Raw genomic sequence first — 16,860 nt, 5'->3', positions numbered from 1 at the left:
GGTGTTTTTAATAGAGGACTCTGCCGGGTATGTTTTTCTGCAAATTATCTACAGTCTTTTTATCTTTCTCAAACCTTCCTCAGCAGCAGTGACCTTAGAGGCACCACCCAGCTTTCATCCCCTAACGCAAACATACACTGCATGTTTGTCTGAGAAACTGCCTTTCAGGGACCACACCTTTTTACTCTCATTCTCATTATTTTCATAATGAAGTGTGTCCAGCAAAAGGATTCACCGTTACCCAAAACCAAAGCATTACCCCTGAGCACGCTGGATGTGTGAGGTGGGAAATAAAAGATTAAGCTGAGATCACTGGCCAGAGTGTTATTGATATGCTTAGAGGTGGCAGAAAGGATGCAGTGTCATGCCACTCGGCCTGCACTGCTGGACGTAAGAGGCTGGTGATAGTGGAGCCCCTTTGCTGACTGTTTAGGGCTGCAAATAGCTAGCTGCCAGCCCCCTCAGCCCTGACACCCCCTCAGCTCCCCCCCCTCCACAGCAGCCCCCTCAGCCCGGACCCCCCCCACATACCGCGCATGCGCGCCCCTCCCGCCCCTCGCCCCACCCGCTGTAAACAAGCGGCTGCCCCCTCCCCTCTGCGCATGCGCCACACGCGGGGCGGGGGCGCCGTTCCCCCTCCTCCCCCACCTTCACCACCCCCACCGCTCCCGGCGCGCATGCGCGATGCTGTGGTGGCCGCTGAGGCGGCGGCGGGGGGGGGACGCGCATGCGCAGGCGGTGCCGCCGCGGCCGGGTCAGGGAGCGGCGGGGCCGGGCAGGGCCGCGCCGTGCGGGGCGGGCGGGATGGACGAGGACGTGCTGACCACGCTGAAGATCCTCATCATCGGCGAGAGCGGCGTCGGCAAGTCCAGGTGAGGGGCTGCCAACGTTTCCCGGCGGGGCAGAGGGCCGGGGGCGCCGCGCTGGACGCCCGGCCTCTGGGCGCGGCCTGCCCTCAGCAGGGCCCGGCCCGCCCCGGCCTCCCTCGGCCCTGGCCCAGCGGGGGGGGCTGAGGCGCTGGGAGCCCTGTCAGGGGCACCCGGGCCTCCCTCTGCGGCTTAGGGCGTGAAATGGGCGTGTTTCAGGGGCTGGGGGTCGTGTGTGGCACCCTTTTGGTGGCTTTTGTCCAAGCTGCCACTTTTTGTCTTAGTATTTTTTCCTTATTTTTCGACAGTTCCATGGTTTTAGCAAAGGAAATGAGACAAAAATGCAGACGCAATCTGGGAATGTCCTGCACTACTCATGCTTGATTTCTCGTTTTTATGGCAGTAATCCTAGTCTCCTTTCGTGGCCCTAAATAGCATATAAATCGTTAATTAGAAGAAAAACAACAAACCCCACTAATTAAAAACCTGTCAGTCACTGCTTTGAGTTAGCTACTGAATCAATAATCTGGTGACAGGCATAATTTCTTTTAATTGACATGATTCTTTTATGTGTGGGCATGTGACACGGCATGCCCAAATTTTTATATGCCTGTATATATGCTTATTTCTGCAATACAGAAATGTCGTTACGAGAGACTGCTTATAGGTAAAGAGAATAAAATTGCTGTGAAACAATAACACCGCAGTCATCCAGGTAGAGGGGGTTAATATTGAACTGTTCTTGGATTGTCATTGCTTACCTGCTCCTCGAGTAGGAATTGTCAGCTGTTAAACTCACTAGCCTGATGTGGGATGTGGTTGGAGTCCTGACATCCCGTCCAAATGCTGCGTCTGACACCTGGTCCCTACGATTTGTACTGTATTTGTGGGAGATACCTGCATGTGAAATAATGGTGGGGAAGGGAGAGGTCGGCTGAGTTTAGCTCTCAGGTCTTGTAAACTGATGTTCTTATTCTAGTGGCAGTATGAAGGTTCTCCGTTTCACTTAAATATGGCAAAATTAGTGCTGGTTGTACTAAAAATAGCTGCTCTCAAATAGCATCTAGCAAAAAGTAAACAGGGCCTTGCTTTGTTTCTCTGGCCTGGAAATGGACAGAAGCTGTCAGTCATAGCCAACAGCTGTCTGCCACATGGCAATATGCACTTGCCACAGATGAATAAGGTTACTAATTTAAACAAACAAAACCAAACCAACAGTGTACTGAGAAACTCTGTCTCTTGCTGGAGTATTTATATTTGGTACAAGCACTGCGGCTTTATGGGTACTTCTAGGAAGGACCCTCCTACTGTAATGTGATGTGCTGGCAAATCCTGGTTGTGGCTCTTCTATTGGTAGCAAACATCCATGGATAGGGGGAAATGCTGTGTGCGAAAGCCATTAGATATACAGAAAGGATACAAAACTGTAAAATGGTGTGGAGCTCTTTCCATTGTTACACTTCTGTGTCTTTATTTGTGATGGGTGTAGTCCTTATTGTTCTGCTGCATGCCCAGTACAAGGAGTTATTTCTGGGATAAAAAGCTGGCTTGGAATTTTCTTCTTAAGCTTACAGAAATACTGTGTGAGGCAATACAAAATGAAAACAATCTTACATTTGTACCGAATTCTGGGAGAATAAAAATAGAATAAGATAGAAGCAAAACACTTTGAGAAGCAGGCCATGGCTCTGTTCAGACAACTGACCTGACAGCTTGAAGGGAAATTTTTTCAGAGAGGCACACTCTGTAATGGGCTCTCCTTTCAGAGTACGGCTACTAGATTTTTTTCCCCTTTCTTTGTTTTCCATAGGATGGAAGGGATGGAAAATGAGGCGTGTTTTTCTTTAGCTGTGTGATCTTGCTGATACTTTCAGACTTGTAATTTACAGGCTTTTGGTTCCTGTGGCTATACTGCAGTAACCAACACTAACTCTTCTTTTTCCTTCATCCCTATCAGCCTTCTGCTGCGATTCACAGATGATACATTTGACCCGGAACTTGCAGCAACAATTGGTAAGTATGTGCTGATGCTACCTGAAAAAAATGTGTACCAGCTGCAGTACAAAACAGTAGTTAGTTCAGACTTGCCAAACCGGTAGCAAAGTTCAGTCATGTCCCTTCTTCTGTGACGAAGGAGTGATGTGGACGCAGTTTTAACGTGTAGCACTGATTGGCGCAGAGTATTGTCTGTGCTGGGCTGCAGTTGTCCCCTTTATGGTGAAATATCGTCTTGGCTGAGGAAACAGATGTAAATGTTACTGTTCATGAAGGTGGAAGCCCTAAGTTATGGGTAGAGGAAAGGCCCAGTACAGCAATCTGCAGTTCGGAGTTTGCCAGCAATTCACGTTAAAATGGAAATGTAGCAGCAACTGTTATGTCTCCTACTGATTTATCACTTTTATTTACGCTTGAATAGTAATACTACTGTCCGGAACTTGTTCTATGTAACAAGATACTTGGGTAGCCTAAGTGCTAAGAGTACTTAGGACTCTGTTAGAGGATGTCAGCTTTTGCAACTTCCAACAATACTAGAGCGCACTAGACAACGTGTGGCTTCTGCTTTTCTTCTAGAGGGAAGAAATTACGATGTTTTTTTTTTCTCTCCTAGTTAGTAAGCAGTTCCTTGGCAGCTAATACTCTTGAAAATGAAAAAATAAAATATAGAGAGAGCCAAGAATCTAGAGCTGCTGGGGAAAAAAGGAGTGACGTGTCATGCTGTGTTGGTGTGATGCCTTCCAGCAGCGAAATCAATTGTGCTAGAGGAAAGTAATGCATAGTGTGGGATACACCGTGAGATAGCTGCATCATGTTCTTAGAAGTTTCATTTTGCATCCTTTGATGACAGTCTGTCCCAAATGAGTAACTGCTGTGTTGGAAAATAAAGGTGACTTTTCCATACGGTGTATTGCAGCAAAAAAAGACCTTTTTACTTCTTCTGTAGGAAGAGCTCTGGCTGAGGGCTTGGATTAAAAAAAAAAAATCCCTAAGTTCAGCTGCTGGTACTCAAAGTCAGTTCTGCCTAATTGGTTCAGAAGTAAATAAATTGATCTGTTTTTCACTAATGTAGATAGGTACAGGAGTGCTGTTTCATGTGGGGCATTGAGAAACACAGTGATAAGGAGTTGAGCAGATGTGTATTAATGCTGTTTGTTCAGCCTTTTCTTGCTTTGCTTCTCCTTTGCACCTGGGGATCCCCGCTATAAGTGTGTTAAGGTTGGAGAATGATCGTATGCAAAGGCAGTGAACAGGCATATGCTACGAAGCACTGCTAAGTCTTTCCTGGTAAGGTTGTGTAGTTTCCTGAGCAGACGTCAAAGGTGTGTTTTTCCAACTGATGTTACTGATGCAGTACTGCCTGTTGGCCCACTTAAAATCAGAGTGACATCATACACTGCTGACCTCTCCAGAAACCTAAGGATCATGGCTTTCTGAAGGCTTTTTAACTTCAGGAAAGACTGAAATCCACTCATGGATGGAGATATTTTTAAAGCATCTCTAATCTGACTTTATATATCTGCCTAACAGGGCAATGGCAAAATTTCAGAGTTGGCATTGAACTTGTAAATGGTAGATTTCCTGTGCCATCAAGCCTGAATACAGTGCTTCATCAGCAAAAGAACTATTTTAATTTGTTCCAGAAAGGACACAACACTCATTTAAGCGGCTGCTGTTTCCCTTTGACCAGTGTAGGCCATGAGGAAATAATTGCTGGTTTGTGCATTGAAGATGCAAATTAATTTGGCTGTTTTAAAAAATAAAGTCTTCAGGTAGCCCTGTGTCACTGTGCTCATCCTCAGTTGGATGATGTATAAGATTGGTATTCTCTCTAGTCAGTATTGACCTAAATCTACTGAAGTTAGGCTTTGTGGTTTGTGACAGGTAATAGCAGTTTTAATAACAATTTTGCTAGAAAGTACGACAAAGTTCTATGAGCAAATTAGATAATGTTACAAGGAAAGTTGGTCACGATGCAAGTTTGAGCTAAAAGGAAAAAACAGAGGAATGTATGGAGTCTTTCAGTAGCTGTAACATCTGCTGTTTGTATGGAAGACTTTTTACCAGTGTCAAAACTTGACGTCAGTGAACTTATTTAAGAAACTAAGTACCTATTTCCTGAAGTAATTCCTTCTCTTTGGGATTTATCATACTGCACAGCAGCATGCGTGTTGGCTAGCTGTTGGCTGTTCAGTAGCTGTAACTCAAGGTTACTCTACATCCTCAGGGTAGGGTGCTGCTTCTGGTGTAGGAAAGTAGAATGAACTCATGCTCGTATAAAACTTAAACTCTACAGAATACTCAAACGAGCGGAGCTTCTGCAATCCCAACTGTGAATGTAGCATGGTATGTGGAGCACTTGTGGGATAGCACATTCCTTTTGTCCTTTTTTCATACTAAGTGGGAAAGAAACAGAATTTGGGTTGTGGTGTTTTTTTTTTTTTTTTTTTTTTTTTTTTAATGCTAGGCTATGGCATTTCCATTTTTCCGGTGATTGTATTACTGAGAGGCAACATTTCAGCTCTCAATTCAAGACAGGATTTGTTGTTCATGTAGATAAAGTATTTGTGAGTGAGTTCTTACTGCTACATAAGGACAGATTCCAGCTGTAAAATTCTGGGATTTGCAAGATGGTGAGATGCCAAAATGTTTTGTGAATCTGGGCTTGGATCTCTCTTTGTGCTGATTAAACGCTATTTCACTTTGAGTTCGGGGACAGAAGGGTTTTTAATTTTAAGGTCTGTATGTTGAGATTGCAGAGTGCTGTGCTTTTCCAAAATGGGTGTGTTGACTACAAATAATGTCATCTCCATACTCACTGCTGAACTAGAGTTCTTATTTAGAGAAAAAAGTGAGGAGAACGTGTTATGTCTGTCTTTTTTTAGAAAATGAATATGAAAACACAAGACTGGGTTAAGGCTTGACTGCAGCATGACTGGTCCCTTGCCTGCTGAGATGCAATATTTGTGTGTCTTGCACAAACCTACAGCTCCTGGGTGCAATTTAAATTAAACCCTGAACTGATGATTTGTATAGTGTTTTATTCCAGATTTTCTAAAAATCCTGTGTTTCCCTCAGGAGTATGAGCAGACTTTGACAAATATTTTGACTTCAGTAGCTTCTGCTGGATTAACCATGTCTTATTCATCCTACCAGATCGCTGTCGTCCTTGCATTCTTCTGAGGCTAACTAGTTCGCAGGGCTTCATCTAATGGGTCACTATACGCTGATATTTTCTGTTGTCCTTACTGCTCATGCTTGTCTTTACTCGTTCCTTGTGTGAACGATTCTAGATAAATGCTAAATGCAAGCCTTGTTTCATAAGTGAAGCAATGTATTGCATACAAGCGTCTCTTAACTTTTTGGCCTTCCATGCACTTGGAGCCCTGCGACTCCCAGATGTCCAAGTTGTCAGTTACCTTTTACACCAATAATAAGCTCCGGCTGATTTTGCCCTGGGTGTAAATACAGCACTCCTAAAAGGAAGGGCAGCGTGAAAGTGACAGAGCTACTTGCAGACCGTAAGTCCGTAGCGTGCCGGCGTGTAGCGCCGAGTCCATTTGGGAGGGCTGTAGGTGCCAGCACGCAGGAGTGCAGTGGAGCACGGTGTCTTCTTTCTGGCTGCCTTCCAGGGCGTGGTGGAAAGCACCGCCAGCTTTCTGTTGCCAGGGCTAGAAACGTCCCTTGTCTTGCAAGCTTAGAGCTGACACTTGTCACACAAACATGTCTGCGTTTCACTGAAGTCTTTAGAGAACGCACGTACCCGGCTCATTCAGTTTAACCTGATTTTCTTGAGCTCTGCAGTTTTCTGTGTCCTCCTATAGACAATGGATTATCAAAAACCTACATAGTTAAAAGATTTCTTCTCCTTTAGTGGCTTTTGTGTATGTTGAATTACTCTGTTTGCTAGAATTTTTGCCATGTCTTTATCATCTGAAAGGGTATGTTTTACTGTGCTCTTTGTTAATTTTCACGCTTCTTTCAAGAGTCTGTAATATGGGGGATTTATTCGCTAAGTTTCTTAATTTACTCATATTGCTCACGCAAAATTTAAAGCATTCTTTCTTAACCTTGCTGCTAGCTTAAAGTTAACTTAAAGGTGCACAGGCATTAAATGAAAATTGCAGAACTGCGCAGGCACAAGATGCTAGGGCTATTTATCTAATGGGAGCAGGGTACCCTGGCTTCAAAAGGCAGATAATGTTTGCTCTAAGGAAGAGAAATTCCTTCTCAAAACTACTATGAAATGCTTTTGATTTATGGAATGGATCTGATAGACTTATAATACCTACAGTTACAGATTCTGATGTCAGATTTATGGGTAAGTGGGCAGTTGGATGTCCTAGCTGAGCAATGGTGATATTTATAGTTCAGGGAAAGAAATATGCCATTGCTGTGGAAGAAGAGATGGTGTTAGTCTGGAGGTTACTGCTAAATGCCACAAAATTGGCATGACAGGATGTTCTTTAGGATCATGTTGAGGAAACTTGCTAGCATAGCAATGTTCTGAGAACTAGGTAGAGTTCTGAGAACTGGGGTTTAAAAGAAAAAAGTTAATAGTGGCAGTTTTTTTGAACATAACTCTAAAGCACTATCGTTGTGCGTGGAGTAATGCGTTATGTTACTGCTTAGTCAGAGATTAAGAGTCTTAGCCTCTGAAAAATGGAGAGTTCTGTTCAGTTACTGCAAATGTTGAAGTGCATTGCCAAAATTTTACTTGAAATAAGAGTGGGGCGCTTCCCAGTGCAGAATGCAGTCACAGTTGACTAGCTTTTATCTGTTCTTGAAACTTCAAGGAAAACTAGTAAGCTGAAGCTGCGAAATGGTGTAATTTTTTAATGAAGCTCTTTTAAACATCAGCAATAGTGTAAATCTGCTTACAATGTACGGTTTCTTAAGCATCCCATGTCCACTCTGTGGTTTTATAAATTGAGTGCTTTTGGCAGCCACTTAGACTTGTTTGTAATCTACATGGCCTTGGGAATGTAAGCGCAGCACACTTATCTTGAAACACTACTTAAACGTTCTGTTAGAATAGCTAAAACAAATTCTTACAGCAAATACAATGATGGCCGTTTTAATTCAAAATGCAAAAACTTTATGTGAACAACTTTAACAAGTTTAACAGAAAAGCTGTTAAATTTCCACACAACTATTCTACCTAATTTCAGGGCTGCTGTCTGGTGGAGAGTAAAATGGAGCGTGACCGTACCTAGCCTCTTCAACTTGCTTGTATTACCTGTCCTTTAACTTTGTGCAGTCGTTATTTTGTCCTCCGTGGCTTGAGTTTTCTACCGCCTGTCCTTGGGCAAGTGATAGGCTGTTAGCTCCCACACATTTAAAAATAAATGAAAAATATGCTCAGATGCTGAGGTATGTTATCAACAGAAGAACCGTTGTTGTCTGTTCATTTCTTGGGCGCCGTGTGTGATAGCAGTGAGTCCCTGGTGTTGCTGGAATCCTGATAAGAGGCATACTGCATGTTCAAGTCGTCTGGAGCTTATTTGGCGTGCCTGTTAGAGGAATTGCTGTCATCTAACATTACTTCTCCCAGGACGGTGGTCACCTATTAGATGGATGTCTAATTCTCTGTCTGTGCCAGTTTACCTCTGGCTGACCACCTTGATGGGACTTGATTGGATGGTTTGAGATGATGAGGGATTTGCTCTGTTCCCTGCCTGAATAGTTTGCTCCTATATTAAGTATTTTGTTCAAGACCAATAACATGCTCAAGAACACATGTATGAGTAATGAATAGAAAGTTAACCCATTTGATTTAGAACTTGAATATTTGTTCTGAAATATGTATTTTAATATTGAAAATTATTTTTTTTGCCTTGCCTCCGTAAAGTATTTGAGTCAATGGCCTAAACTGTCCTTGGGCTTTTACAAAAGCCTTTCATCTGTACAACCTCATGAGCTTTAAGTTTAATCAGTTACTTCAATACCTTGCTCTCACTCTTATTACTCCTGCCAAACCACAACTTGTTTTTTTTTTCCCTCTTCCAAAAATATGGAGTATATTTGAAGAACTAAAAGATTTTTTTTTCTTCCCTAGGTGTAGACTTCAAGGTGAAAACTATTTCAGTTGATGGAAACAAAGCTAAACTAGCGATATGGGTAAGTCTTGCCTGTGTTCCTAATGTGTTGCTTTGTTTCAGGAATAGTGATGGCTTGTATAATGTCTAAGTTGTATAGAATCCTTTTTAATATGAAGGTAACTTGGAGGAGTGGGAGGTTAATCCTGGAACACTCAGAAGGTGGAATGACCTGTGGACAGTTGACTAATGGGGCAGTTCTGTTGTCTGTCAGCTTCTTGTGTGATACTGATTCCGGGTCTACTGGGATAGGAGTGGAGAGGAGAAGGAGTAGGATGGTACTGAACCACTCAGACTTCAAAAGTGTAAATGTTGCCATTCCTAGATTTTTTTTTTTGAAGTGATACATTCTTTTAACTTCTAAAGGGTATGCTTACCTGCTTAATGTTATGTCTTTATAGAACATTTGAAAATGCAGGTATTGCCCTTACTGATCTGAGACTTACCTGCATGCATAGTTCTTCTCTGTACTTGACAGCTTTTAAAAGGATGCAATTCTTAACCTAAATGGTTTAGGTGAAATTTATAGTATACTAATTGAGAATTACTGTGTTGTATGCTCAAATTATGCTCAGAAATGTTACCTCTCAAAGTAATGTAGCCTAAAAATGTTAGCTGTCGCACAGACTTACAGGCTTGAGTCATTGTTATTTGTAGCAGATGCAGCTGAAAAAGGGAGAGGCAGAGTTTGTTGTCTTAGCCTTAGTGTTCAACATTTGCTTTAGTTAAAAGTAAGGCTTCCAAATTCATGGCAAGTGAAGGAAGAAAAAGTACTTTCAAATTTTTCCCTACGTACTCAATTCTGCAAAGCAGTACCATGCTTGTGTGAGTTGAACCTTTTGAGTATTCAAGCTCAAACGTCTCGTAGCAGGAAACAACAGAACCTTGATTCTCAGCTTCCTTGGAAAGTAGAGGAACATGAAATATCCATTACAATTATGTTGCTTTGAAAGGGCATCATATCTCAGTTAAGAAGTGGGACTTGCTCTCTTAATGTGACAAATAGTAATCTTCACTAGAACGTAGGCTTGACAAGGAAAAAAACCTGCAACAACTTGCCAGTTGGCAACTATGAAGAAATAAGTCTGAGGTAAACTGGAAATGCGTGGAAAGCTGTACCATGACACAGAAACAGCTTGAGATGTGTGGGATTCAGTGAGTGACTTGTAGAAACTTGGAAAGCCAAGGAAAGTTACTCAGGTTCTTTGGCAGGGAACCATTTTGAACCCCCACTGTTTCATGTGTTGAGAAGGTTGTGGGGTGGTTTGTTCTCTTGATGCATTTCATTTTTTTATGAAGGTGACTTCAGTTGACAAAAAGTTTAAGTAAGCTTCTAACCTGGGGTAACGTGGATGAAGTTAATTTAAATCTTTGATGCATAAAGTCTGCAGTATGTATGATGCTGAGATAGTGTGTACTATAACTTAATCTCTGACAAGAAATAAGCATTCTAATACTTGCTTTTTTGCAAAGCTGTTGACACTTCAAATTTGAGGTTGTAAATTCGACTTTGTTTAATAACAAACAGAAAAGACTTATTTCTGCTTCAGCTCTGTCATAGCATGTTAAATGCATTTACTGTGGCTGTGTGGATTGGAGGTGTTAGAAGTGAGGGAACTGCTTTTGTGGCCACAGGTTTTGTCGCTTGTTATAAAATCTTAGAGTGCTGCTTTCTGGCTGGCTGCTGCCCTGCTAGCTGTACAAGAAATGCTTCAGCAGAAATAACTGTTATTGTTATATAGCCCAGTTATTCACTACACTTAACAGTTTAAATGTGTTTCCCAGAACAAACTACACAGAATCACAAAGTTAATGTGCAGTAAAATGACAGACAGCCATAAATTCAGTTATTCAGCTAGTTGTGTGTGCTAAATGACTCCGAATCTTATTTTGTGTGTTCGCTAGAAGTAGGATACCTGGGAGCTAAAGTAGGTTCTGCTCAGATTCTGAATAATGGAACTTTCTGAATGGCTTTTCAGGATACTGCGGGTCAGGAGCGGTTCAGAACACTAACACCCAGTTACTACAGAGGTGCACAAGGTGTTATCCTAGGTAGGTATACCTTTGCCTGCTATTTTGAGTAAGTTGGTGTTTTTCTTGTGCATTGGGGCTACACAAATTCATGTTACCTTTATATAATGGCAAATCGGTATTAAAAGTTGTTACATGTGTGTCAAACAGCTCATATACTAAATGGTCTGGAGTTTGATGTCTAACCACTTTCTTGAGTAGTCTTTCTCACCAATTTGAGAACCACTGATTTTTGCAGGAGTTTAAAAGCTGCTGCTTTTCAAAGGGATAGCTTGGAGCTCTCCTTGTACTGCCAGGAATTTGCCCACTGATTGCTAATTCTGTATTATGCCCATGCTTACTAAGCCAAGAGTCAAAAAAAAAAGACTCATTTTTTTCTAATGAAATTACTGTAAACATGGTGGAATTTGGCTGGGACTCTCTTTTTGCTGTTTGAGTCTCCGTACTGCTGTCATCTTACGCTGTCAGAATCAGAGCATACAATTCATCAGTCTGCACAAAACCCATAATTGCAACTATGTAGTGAAGTATCTCTTGTTTTTGTTGTGTGTATGAAAGCCTGTTAGGCACTGACCTATGAAGTTCTGCTGCTCCCCTGTTAGAATTAAAGAGCTAATTAAAGAGATTAAGGGCAGGGAATAGTGTTTTTTTTGTTGTTTTGTTTTCTCTGATTTTAGAGATTCTTGACTGAACCTTTTTCAATTATTGTGTCCAGTCCAGCTGTTTAATTTAAAATGACCTGGGCCATGACTTCGTGGTAGGTTTGGTTTCGTACATTTTGTTTATCAAGTTTGAGTTCGATTATCTTCCTGGTATAGGAAGACACTGTCAAGGCACGTCTTGTCAAGTTACTTGGTCACTGTCACTGAACTTGCCACTTAGTGTTGAAAGCTTTAAAAGTAAGCAAGTGCTATTTAGGAGCTAGAGAGCTCTGCTGTTGAGATTAGCCCTTTAACTTTTTAAAAAAATAATCTCCTACTATTTCTTTACCAAACAGCTCCCTAGAAGTAAGTCTGTTCTTGCAAGCCAAAACATAGGTTTGATTGAAACCAACTGTTTGTGTCCATCTGCACATGGGAAATGAGAGTGAAGGAAAAAACATTTTCATAGCTTGAAATGGCCGTTATTAGATAGTCACTGCCTAGAGGAATTTAGATCTAACAAGGTCTGCTTTCTGTCTGCCCTTTCTGCTCCTGGTGCCTCTTGTAACTTATATTCCATACACGTGATAAGTAGCTTGAAACGCTAAAATGCCGAGGATTCAGTATTTTGTTAGTATTTGTGAGGATTTGGTGGTCATTTTACTTTGTTGGCTAAACGAGGAGTGACTGAAGGAACTGGGGTTGTTTTAGTCTGGAGAAGAGGAGACTGAGGGAAGACCTCATTGCTCTCTAGAACTGCCTGAAAAGAGGTTGCAGCAAGGAGGGTGTTGGTCCCTCTTTTCAGGTGACAAGTGACAGTACACAAGGAAATGGTTCTCAAGTTGTGGCAGGGGAGGCTTAGGTTGGATATTAAGAACAATTTCTTCATGGAGAGGGTCATGAAGCATTGAAATGGGCTGCCCAGGGAAGTGGTGGAGTCCACAGCCTTGGTGGTGTTAAGAGATGTGTGGACATGGCACTGAGGGACATGGTTTAGTGATAGAACTTGGTAGATCATGATGGTGGTTGAACTTGATGCCCTTAAGGTCTTTCCCAACCTAGATGACTATGATTCTATCAGTAGCATAGCGGCAGCATTGTATAAATAATGCTCTTAGTAATTGAAAGTGAGATATAATCGGTACAGAAGGTCATGACATCTTCTTGGCATATCTTAGGTAAACTGGTGTTAACAAGTATCCTCTATCAGGGGTTTGCAAGTGTAGGATTCTTTGGAGAATGATAGACTCTGTCATCTAAACTAAGATGTCTAAACATAAATGAATCTGAGAACGGTAGATACTAATGCAGAGCAACTCTAAGATTGTTATCATCAATGATTGGAGCTGGTGAATGAAGTGTAAACTGGAATTCTTGGGGCTCCTTTGGTTTTCTAATTCAAAAAACATATTTTTTGCACCTTTTCAAATGTAAGCTGTATTTCTTTATGTTGTAGAAAAATATTGTGACATAATATTGCTGATATCTTTCAGTTTACGATGTCACGAGAAGAGATACTTTTGCCAAGCTGGATAACTGGTTAAATGAACTGGAAACGTACTGCACAAGGAATGACATAGTGAAAATGCTCGTTGGAAACAAGATCGATAAGGTAAACTGAATTCAACTGCAGTAAGCATTCTGTTGGTATATTTTGTTAACACTACATATTAATACTGTGTCTTATAGGAAAACCGTGAAGTTGACAGAAATGAAGGTCTCAAATTTGCAAGAAAACATTCCATGTTGTTCATAGGTATGTTACAGGCATTTGCGGAGATTTTACTTGATTTTTTTTGTTACATAATGAAAGTACTATTTCTGTAGGATTCATAGTTTTTATACATGCAGTTCAGTTAGTGGTATTTCTCAGCTGCAGTAGGTACAAAGATGATAGATACACCCGTCTTCTTTAAAACTGTCTTTAAATGTGCACAGAAGTCTAGTCTAGCTGTGGATGAATATACTGGAGTGGTCAGTAAGGATTAGGGGTGGAATACAGTACCTACCGTAGTCTGACAAAACCTTTTTTTGCATTGTTTTTCTATTTATTTTTTTGGTCCGGGCCTAGTTGTTGAGTTAATAACAGAAGCAAAATGAAAGAGGGAGAACTAGTACTAATGGCCAGCTTTCAGTATGCAGTGTTCAGTACTTTATTTCAGTATTTCAGCTCTTCAGCAAAGAGCTGGTACGTGACAAATCTGTGTTAGAACTTGGATGTAAAAATAGGTGGGAATATAATTAACTTGTAAATGGTGGGTAGGATGGAATAGTGACATAGTCATGACTGAAGGAAAGATGCTGGTCTCATCTTCCTGCAAATGAGATGGGTTTTGTAGGCAAAGCCTTGTAATGATAAATTAAAGTGGGTGGTGAAGTGATTCTTTATGCACAAGTTTATTGCCTATTTCATTTAAGGATCAGCAAGGATTACTTTATAGGATGACTCCAGTACCAAAGCAGTTCACTGACATGTCCTGTACTTCGACGTGTGTTCCTCATCTTTGACTAAGGACATTTCTTTGTCTAGAATCCTGCAGTGTTTCTTTCTGGCTTCATTGTCAGATGTGAAAATGGAAAAAGCTCAAAGTTGAGGCATAAGCTGTTAAGTGCATGGAAGATAAAAAGAAACATGAAACTGAAAATAGATATATGTGTGCGTGTGAGTTAAGTGTCTGCATAGCTGTATAGAAGAACAGGGCAAGCCTTAGTGGAATTGAACAGTTACAGATGGTATCTGTTTGCTCACATAATATACCCTGTAAGCAATGTTTCTTGGGTTTAATGAAAGAAAGACTCCTGGATGAGATTACCAAGAATTATGCTAACTGCAGAAGAAATGAGATCACTTATTGCTTTTTATCAGAATAGTTCTATGGAGGCTGAGCTAGAATCCTACAATAGGGAGTCCTTTGCTTCTTATGATGTAGTAGTACTGCAGTTCTTAGAGCAACCAGGTTTTTCAGACTTTTTTCCCTTTATTGAACTGCTTTCCACAGAAAAAAATAACCCGTCTCCATATACTCTAGTGACATTCAATTTGAAAGCTCTTTTAATAAAGCAGCAGCTCAAAAGACTTTGTGGCAACAAAAATCTGCATACTTGCTAATTCTGGCACTGCTACATGTTATAGTATGTGTTGTAGAAGTTGTAACTCTAGGTGGTAGGTTAAGACTTGACTTAAAGAAAAAGTACTAAACAAGTTATTGGAAGCTATGCTAACATTTGACTTCTTGCATCCCTTTTCCAGAGGCAAGCGCAAAAACATGTGATGGTGTACAGTGTGCCTTTGAAGAACTTGTTGAAAAAATCATTCAGACTCCAGGACTGTGGGAGAGTGAGAGCCAAAACAGAGGTGTAAAATTAACAAACAAGGAAGAAGGATATGCAGGAGGCGCGTGCGGTGGATATTGTTCTATGTTATAAACTTTGGGAAGCTTATTCTTTGCATATTTAAACAGATAGTGACATCTTTCTGTAAATAAACTCATTAAATGCTATTTTTAGGGACCTTGCAGTTTGCACATATTTGTTTTGTATCATGGCAGTGAACACTAGTAGGAAAATTGTTCTGCAGCTTTCCCAGTTTGAAAATGTTATGGTAAGCATGCCCAATTTGCGATCTTCAGGTTTTTATAAGTAGCATAAATAACGTGCAAGAACAAATGCACTAAAAGTTTTGACTGTATACATCCATCATGTAACTATTCTAAACAAGTCCATCTAACACATCACGACATTGTCTGCTTTTTCTCTTGTTTTTAAATACTGTTTAAATTACAGAACTATATAGTGTGCACAGATCTTAAAAACAATGTAATCTATGTTACATTTCATCTCTTCTAGTAGATGCTTTTTATGATATTAAAAACAGCACGATTATACAGCTTTTAGACAAATGCTGAATTTTTCTTTCAGCAAAGCTGTCTAAAATACAAATTGGCACAGGCCACAGTTGATATCAGCACCTTCTGGAAGAGATGCTTTGAAAGCTTCTTTTGCAAAGCTGGGAGATGCCCATTTTTCTTTTTAATCATCACTTCAGTTGATGGCTTAACTGGAGTTTTAATCCTGTGATATTTATATACTCAATTTGTGGTACTCTTGCACTCTAGGTTTTTATTATGCAGTCTACTCTACACCTGCTGTAGAAGGTCTTCATTTTGGCAAGGGGTCTAAATGACATCTTTGTTCTTTCATTGTGAATCAGTTTGCCACACTTCGGTACAGATGCCTAATTTTCTTAAATGTTTGTAATATAACTATGAAACTGTAGCTCACTATGGCTGTGAAGATCTCTATTACATGTCTGCTTTGTGTGGCTATCTGTTCAGAAATATAACTTCCTGTCACAGACACTAAGTGGGAAGCTCTAGGGCTTCTGTATGGAAAATACTATTGCAATGAGTATTCACTTGAATTTACTGTATCAAAGCCAATGGTTTGTTTCAGAAGACTTGTATAGGCTAATAAATTTTTTTCCACAGTATTCAACTTTTCTAACCTCTTTCTATTGTAGAGTTCTATATTTTCCAGCACGTGCAATTTAAACAAGGTCACTTCTTACACAGGAATTGCTTCTGAGTTTTGAAGGACAAGATGAGGATGCTGTGTTGATTTTTAATTTTTTTTAATAATCACTGTAGTGCAATCAGTAACCGAACTATTGGGCAATTTCTTGTAAATACAGTTAATGACTACCTTTTATTACTGCAAGGTTTTGTGTACATGTTAGCATACATGATCTGTATTTTGCAGCAGGTCTTGGCTGCTTCTGTTAAAATACACTTTTCACATGGAAATTTGGTTTTCTATTGTTTGACACTTGCTAGAAAACAATACCAAATTTGAAGACTTAACCGTGCTAGTTGTTTTTACCAAATACTGTATCTATAGTATTGTTAATGTAGTAGGATAATTTAAATATGTAAATGTAATTGATATTAAATACACATACATATTGTATTAAAACGTTAGCTTTGTATTACTGTTTCATGATGCAGAATATGTGGGCTGAGCAAATCTTATTTGTTAGTATTGTGGCCACTGGTTACCAGTTTTGTGTATGTTAGTAGTAGAGGAAACTTGTGGAAACATAAACTTACTCAGTTTTAATTTCAGTAATATTGGGCAAGTATCGTAATAGAGGCAGAGGCCTGCAATTTATTTATATACCTGTTTTTTCCTCTAGTCTGGATACATCCCTATATAAGGAAGAGACTTAACTTT

At 40.4% G+C, this 16,860-nt stretch overlaps 1 protein-coding gene across 1 annotated transcript; it reads left to right on the top strand.

The window, feature by feature from the left end:
* The first annotated feature begins 716 nt into the window (after window positions 1-716).
* Window positions 717-16,596, top strand: RAB18 (RAB18, member RAS oncogene family). The gene is made up of 7 exons (XM_040548262.1): window positions 717-872; window positions 2,824-2,879; window positions 8,920-8,981; window positions 10,939-11,011; window positions 13,125-13,243; window positions 13,321-13,387; window positions 14,882-16,596. The coding sequence occupies exons 1-7, from the start codon at window positions 805-807 to the stop codon at window positions 15,055-15,057; spliced, it is 621 nt and encodes a 206-aa protein (XP_040404196.1). The 5' UTR covers window positions 717-804; the 3' UTR covers window positions 15,058-16,596.
* Window positions 16,597-16,860: the final 264 nt, after the last annotated feature.

The sequence above is a fragment of the Cygnus olor genome, chromosome 2, assembly GCF_009769625.2.
Source record: "Cygnus olor isolate bCygOlo1 chromosome 2, bCygOlo1.pri.v2, whole genome shotgun sequence".
Lineage (NCBI taxonomy): Eukaryota > Metazoa > Chordata > Aves > Anseriformes > Anatidae > Cygnus > Cygnus olor.
This window is presented reverse-complemented; position numbering and strand designations above follow the sequence as displayed.

Excerpts from the sequence above, each read along its gene's own strand:
- RAB18 (XM_040548262.1), top strand. The coding sequence starts at position 805 with ATGGACGAGGACGTGCTGACCACGCTGAAGATCCTCATCATCGGCGAG. Across the intron at positions 873-2,823 it reads AGCGGCGTCGGCAAGTCCAG|CCTTCTGCTGCGATTCACAG; the intron begins GTGAGGGGCTGC and ends CATCCCTATCAG. Across the intron at positions 11,012-13,124 it reads TGCACAAGGTGTTATCCTAG|TTTACGATGTCACGAGAAGA; the intron begins GTAGGTATACCT and ends GATATCTTTCAG.